At 39.3% G+C, this 7,011-nt stretch overlaps 1 protein-coding gene and 1 long non-coding RNA gene across 2 annotated transcripts in view; one reads left to right on the top strand and one right to left on the bottom strand.

Annotated features, from left to right (window-relative positions):
- LOC116700215 (complement C3-like) overlaps nucleotides 1–3,523 on the top strand; it is a 30,112-nt gene extending 26,589 nt beyond the window's left edge. The window contains 5 exon segments of the mRNA XM_032533209.1: nucleotides 1,683–1,775; nucleotides 1,887–1,970; nucleotides 3,083–3,154; nucleotides 3,157–3,220; nucleotides 3,415–3,523. Coding sequence (XP_032389100.1) covers nucleotides 1,683–1,775; nucleotides 1,887–1,970; nucleotides 3,083–3,154; nucleotides 3,157–3,220; nucleotides 3,415–3,496 — 395 coding nt within the window. The 3' untranslated portion in view covers nucleotides 3,497–3,523.
- Nucleotides 1–7,011, bottom strand: part of LOC116700323 (uncharacterized) — a 95,236-nt gene that overhangs the window by 16,237 nt on the left and 71,988 nt on the right. The gene's annotated exons all lie outside the window — the stretch shown is intronic.

Below are 7,011 nucleotides of genomic sequence, written 5' to 3'. Positions count from 1 at the left end.
TTTATCTGTTTAACTGATTTTGTGTAAAGCACTTTGAATTGCCCTGTTGCTGAAATGTCCTATACAGATAAAGCTGCCTTGCCTTGCCTTGCCTCGCCTTGCTTTGCCTTGCTTTGCCTTGCAAGTTTTACCAATGTACAGCAGACATTTTGGGCTAAATGCTATTATGCTCAAAATGACAATGCTGACATGCTGTCACATCTTAGTTGGAAATGTCATTCATTTTGCAGTTGCTTGGTCATAAACATGAACATTACAAAAATCAAGATTTAAAAAAAGCCTTAATTAAAAGAAAAAGAAAGTCAGATTATCACATACATAATGACCTGTGTGTACCTAGGAAAAAATAAATGTCTGAATCTAATTTAATGGCAATCCATCAAATAGTTGTTGAGATGTGTTACTAAAAGAGAAATATGTAAACCTGCTGGTGGCGCTACAAGAAAAGTCAGGGAATCACCAGAGTCATTCAAATTTATCCTCGGGGCACCATGCATATCTCTACTGGATATTATGGAAATCGATCCTTTAGTTGTTGAGATTCTTCCATCTGGACCAAAGTTGTGGGATCACTGGCCAACAGACAGACATGGTCACTATTAGTGGCAAACTTTGCTAAAAATTATGGTCAAACCATGATGACATCACCAGGATTATTCTCACAGAGTTTAGACAACTCCCTTCAGAGCTACAGAGGACAATGTATAAGCATTTTCTCAGGCTGAGTAGTACTACTTCAGATTCTACTGTACCTCCAGTAAAGTGCCTTTTAAGATCTGGTGAAGGAGATGGCTGTGGAATTAATTTTTTTACTAAATCACCAGATTGTAAATTGTAAAATAATCATCACAATCGTTCCATTAAGGCAACAAACACTATACACACAGTACAGTTGAACTCGCCCTTCCAGCGTTGGGAAAGTTCACTTTCTACATGAATTAGTTCAAAGTTCAGTTAAGAAATTTTAAAATGAAGTAGTTCAGTTCATAGTTCATGCCACAGACAGCAATGATTTTATCAGTTTTAACACCAAAACTATGCGTCAGATTTCATCTGTCTTGACTGTCTTTAGATTTTATTTGCTTGCACATACCTTGAAAGGCTAGGCGGATTCTTCAGTTCAATGTGCCGTTTCCTGTGGATGTGACCAAAGTGTTGATTTTATTTTTGAAAGCTGGCGGGCAAAGTTCGCACAGAAATTTAAGATTTTTCCCATCCTCACGACCTTGTCATAAAATTCATTTAAATTATCATACAACGCCTCCTTGCTGCCGTCGCCTCCATGCTGCTTTTTTTTTTAATATGCATGCGGCGCTGCGACACTGGTGGCTGGTGTTGCTAGATTGGGTGTTTTTTCCGCTAAATATTAAGGCCTGTTTACGGTGTGTTTTAGCTGGGTTTTTGTCTGAAAGGCTCTATAGAAATCTGACACCCTATTGAACAAAGTGAAACTAGAGCGTGCTATAATAGACACCAGAATGGACGAGTTCACAGTAACATTCATCAGGCAGTAATACAGTATGTCAGGTTCATGTTCGCCCAAAATATGAACGAGTTCATGAACTATTGTTCAATGAATGCGTTCAGGCACAACACTGCACCCATCAACCCATTCACACACATCCACATGTGCTTTTTTTGATCAGTAATGTGTTCACGTTGTGCCTTTTGTGTATTTCCAGAGAACTGCAGTATGCAGAAGAAGGACAAAGTCTCCAATGATCAGCGAACAGATAAGGTCTGTGAGACTACACAGACCAGCATAATAGATTTTGGTAAGAAAGTGTGAATGGATTGTATTTATAAAGCACTTTTATCCCCCAAAAAGTTGTATTTTAGTGTAAGTAAGTGAGCTTACAATATGCGAACAACTTGTCTGTCCTCAGTGTACAAAGTGAGAGTGGAAAGTTTTAAAGAAGATTTGTCCACTGACATTCACAAAGTGAAGGTACTGGAAGTCATCAAAGAAGGTAGGTATTTATCTTTCGACTGCCTGAAATGTACAAGACATTGACGTCTTTCCAAGGTCCCTTAAAGGTGATAGAGACATAACAATTTGTTTACCTCTTTCTAAAATGGTTTGGGCACAATGAATCTCAATGGTGATTTCAATCAGACAGAAAAAAATATTCAAAATCAGAGATGGGAAGTAACGAAGTACAAATACTGACTGTACAAAAGTTAATATTTCTGATTTTTACTTTAGTTTTGAGTTTGGTGCCAACTTTTTATTTTTACTGTTTACATTTTAACACAAATACCGGTACTTTCTACTAACATTTTACAAAATTGGCTTGTTACTTTAGTTTTGTACAAGAGGTTGTCATGTCGGCTAACAGCGCGGACACGTGCCTCACACCACGAGTGGGTGCGCGCCACACCGAAAGAAATGAGAGAAAAGAAAAAGCGACTAGGTGTTGAGAGGATAATCAGATTGTGTGCGTGCGTCTTTGAAAACTGTAGGTTGTATATGTTGTCAGTTCATTTAAGACTGTTGTATTGGTCTATAGTTCTTGCACATTTAAAGTAAGTTAGTTAGCTAGTGATTTTGTCCTTTGTGTTCTTCATCTGTTAGCTAAATTGCATGTTGCTTGATTGTAATAAAGCATCAAAAGAGAGAAGTTGTCTCTGTCTGTGTTTTAACAGCCAAACCTGGGACAAAGTTGGAAACCAGAATCAGCTTTAAATACAGTCTCTATCTAGTCCTCACTAACAAGTTTCAAATCATTTCACTGGAGTTACTGTTATTATTGTTCACGCCATCAATACCAAACAAAGAGTTTTAAACAAACAAAAATGGAAGTGGTGGTTGGTGGATTTTGTTCTTTGTGCAAAGCCAGGATAGCCATTCCTCTGTTTTCAGTCTTTGTGCTAAGCTAAATGGCCTGTAAGCTACGCAGTCATAAGAGTGGTATTATTAGAGGTATCATTCTAATTCTTGGCAAGAAGGCAAAGAAGTATTTCCCCAAATGTTTTTTAAGCATGATTTCACTGGGAATATGCGAATACAACACTAATGTTTTGTACTGCACCATTAGCTATGCATTTAATCCTTTCTCTATTTTCCTTATTTGAATTACAGGAACTCTTGATGTGGGTCCTCTGAATAAACAGCGCACATTCCTCTTTATCCCACTGCAGGGGTCTTTAGATCTGAGACGGGTAAAACCTACCTCATCATGGGCACGTCCAAAGATTTTCACAGAGATGACCGACAAACGTAAGTTTGTTCTTTGTGTGATCGTGTGTGGAGTTTGCATTTCACGTTTTAACTGTTTTTTATTAGTAAATCAAGACTTTCTTGATCTTCTTATTGTTACTCTCACTATGATAGTGATTGTGGGAAGGGCTAAAGAGGCTTTTAATGTTTGTGCCAGTGTTACAGATGTGTATTTTTCACTGTGCTTCCTCCAGGTATCAGTATGTATTTGGAGAGAGAACCTGGATCGAGTACTGGCCCACAGAGCAGAGTGTCAAACAGAGGAACACAGAATGACCTGTTTGGGCATGGAGGAGATGGTTTCTCACGCAATAGTGAAACTCAAGAAAAGAAAATGTTCATTTTAAATAGTTTTTAATTTTGCATCATTCTTATTATGAAAAACCTTCCCTGCTATTGGACATGATGGCTTACATTGTTGCACTGTATTGATTTAAATGTAATAGTCTTAAATCTCATTGTTTTTGTTTGAAAATTAGACACTGATTACTGTTATTTTTGTTGTGATTCAGAGTACATACGCTCATGATGCAGCAGGTACAAGTAGCCCTATCACACAATTTAAATGAATTAATTCATCAACGTATCTGTCCAACAGTATTATTGAGATTACATTCATATATTGATAATGATTAATGAACAAACCAATGGGGTAACTATTGCTAAGCAGGGTACGTGGTTACTTACGGGCCAGGACCAATCAGGGACCCGCATGACTGGAAGATATTGATTGACAGCCTGGGCTCTTTCATTGTAACAGCCAGGTTCCTGCTAATGGAGTCCCTTTTTAAAATGTCATCCAACTACATAAATGCTTATATAAAGTAATTACGTGAATTTATTTGAATACATAATGACAACATATTTTACTGATCATTAAATGCATGTTTGAAACGAACAATGATGGATTTTTCTGTAATCTGTTTTGGATTGGGAATGGGGATTGTGGGATATGGTTAGTGAACATGCGTATTGCATGCAAAACAGTAAAAACGTGCTGACACGTGTTTAATTAATGTTTTCACACCTGCTTCAAACTTTTGTTTTATATACTGTGTATATATATATATATATATATATATATAAAATGACTCATGCCAGGGGGATGGCATCCTTTTGTGTTTTGCTGTTAAGCAGCGTGTAGTCCACACATAGCCGAAGGTTGCTATCTTTCTTTTTGACCAAGACAATGGGTGAAGTGAAGGGTCTACTGCCCACCCTGAAAACACTAGCTAACAAACTACTAACAAACATGTACCAAAATGATTAAAATCCAAAGACAACTAAACTAAGGCAAAACAACAGCTGACAACCTTCACTCAAATGTACTCAATAGGCTAAGGGAGAGTTCATCACACCACTCCAGGCAGGGGAGCTTGGAATCCCTAACCAGGCCGAGGCAGATAACAGTCAGCAGACTAAAAGTCACAGACATGGTCCTGTGTGGCAACAATCAGGCAGAGCCAAAGCCAAGAGGCAGCCATGATGATACAGGTGCTTTATATAAGCTCCGATAACAAGGGGGTTTGGTCTGGGTGGAGCTAATTTGGTCTAATTGGTCTAATTTGGTCTAAAGTGTGTTCAAGAGCCAACAGGGTGCAAAGCTGGCTTCCCACACCACTATCCACCCCCATTATTTCAGCATTATGTGCACATACAGCCACCAAGACGCATGTGGAACCTTAATCCAAAGGGAAAAATTTTGGATCCAAATCCAAACCTTTCAAGACTAAATCCATTGACTGCACATTCTCTGAATTGGTAGGGTAATATTGATCAAGCATCAAGAACATTGGGAATAATGATTTTTGCAAAATATTTGATGGCCACATTTAATAATGAAACTGTCTGCTACAGTTTGTACATTGTGATGAAATAGTGTTATTTAGTATTTATATTGCATACTTTTTGACTGTTCTACTTCGTTATATGTACCATTCCTTATTGTTATTTGTTTCTTTACATACAGTATACTCCAGCCATATCTTAATATTTTATCTCTTAATTTTCTGCCTAATAGTAACTGTGTATTTCAGCCATTATGGTATTTTCAAACTTGATTATTTTGCTATATAGAAGCCGGCGAACTTGAGTTTATTGTCAAGGGAGCCTCTATAAATCTATGGAAACACAAAATTCTTGACAATAAAAGCCCATATTAATTTGTAATTTCAATCTTATGAAGCAGCAAAATCAGGAAATGTTGGGTCTATATCAGCAGTAACTCAAAAAGGCTCAAGATCATGAAACAGTAAAACAAAGCAGAAATTTGAAAAAGTACAAACAGGGACCACAGGCAAAACTTCTGACCCCAGAGATTCAGTTAAAAGTTACAAAAGTATCGGACAAAGAAAAGTACATTTTCTGGATTTTTTACAGTTTATGACCAAGCCTGATATCCAGCAGGATTTGCCCCTCACCTTACAGTCACTGTTTTGCTGTTCACAAAATCCCTTCGCTTCGGGAAACAAAATCCTTCGATCCACAAATACACGCTGAAATTGGCAAGTTTTCATGAAAATTTAGATAAGGCAGTCGTGATTGGTTCTTTTGGTAAATGATTATAAAGATTTACATGTAATATGTTCATGGCATTTGCGCAAATTACGTTTTAGCTTATTTAAATAACTAGCGTTACTGTAGCCTACTGTGTCCACAATTTACTAATTACATTCAATAGTTTATGTTGCAGGGTGCATATGCAAAACAAATCTTGTCCCCCCCCCAGCCTGTCCTTCACTTTAGCACAGACATACTTTGGGGTCAGGTTGACCAATTGCAATTACTCTATAATTGTCATAGTTCCCACTCATGTGTCACACAACATGTCCTCTGGGTCAGGTAGACCCCATGCAGTTAACCCCACAATTGCCACAGTTAACCCTATAATTTACACAGCTTACTTTATCACCTACTAGCCCCGAAGTCAGGCATGCAGACCTGATTGCCTAACCCGGCCACACATATCTCTCTCTGGCTGCAGCTGCCGAAGAGGAGGAGAAGACGGGACCCTTGGGTCAATCACGACATCCTTCGGCGCCCGCACAACTCTGCAGCCAAGCGGCTTTCACCATGGGAGCGGAGGGTTCTATCTGGGCCAGACGCGCCAGGATGGATAGGATGAACGGAGTCATGAGCTCCTTTCCCAGCTGCTTTAGGAACACCTTCCTCCTGTGCCGCTTGTTAGCCATCCATCCGGGATTGTCTCTTGCCAAATCAAGGCGTTGCAGGCAGATACGTCTACAATCTTGTAGGAAGACGGCCAGGGGCCAGCGAGTGGTCATCCGTCTGCAGCTGTTCGTGCCGATCAAGTTGTCAGGGTTGTCTGCCATTGTTGCTATTGTAGTGGAAGATGAAAGCCGTCTTCCCATCGTAACGATCACTGATCTCGGCTTATCGGTGCAGCGTGCTCAGAAGCAACCACGTTCTTGTTCGTCTTGGTGAAGTAGGACACCAGTGGGGACTGCCGTGAAAACGAACCTCGAGGACAACACTGGCCTGGCTATCAGCAGCACGGGCAGGAGCTCAGGTTTGTTCCTTCTCACCGTGTCCACCAACGTGAGGTTCCTCTCCAGGAGCCACCTCACCAACTCGTAAGTTGTCAAGAAGTTGTTGTTGTTCTGTTATGTCGAGCATGATGCACATAAATGTACTGTACATGTAATTATTTATAAATATTTCTTTCAAAAGACCTTCAGATAGATAGCCTTGTGACTCTTGTTCTTCTTTGTCTTCCCTGTCTTCTACTTCATCATTTTCTTCTTCTTCTTCTTCTTCTTCTTCTTCTTCTT

The sequence above is a fragment of the Etheostoma spectabile genome, chromosome 2, assembly GCF_008692095.1.
Source record: "Etheostoma spectabile isolate EspeVRDwgs_2016 chromosome 2, UIUC_Espe_1.0, whole genome shotgun sequence".
Lineage (NCBI taxonomy): Eukaryota > Metazoa > Chordata > Actinopteri > Perciformes > Percidae > Etheostoma > Etheostoma spectabile.
The sequence above is the reverse complement of the archived record's forward strand: the minus strand, read 5'-3'. Positions and strand labels throughout refer to the sequence as shown.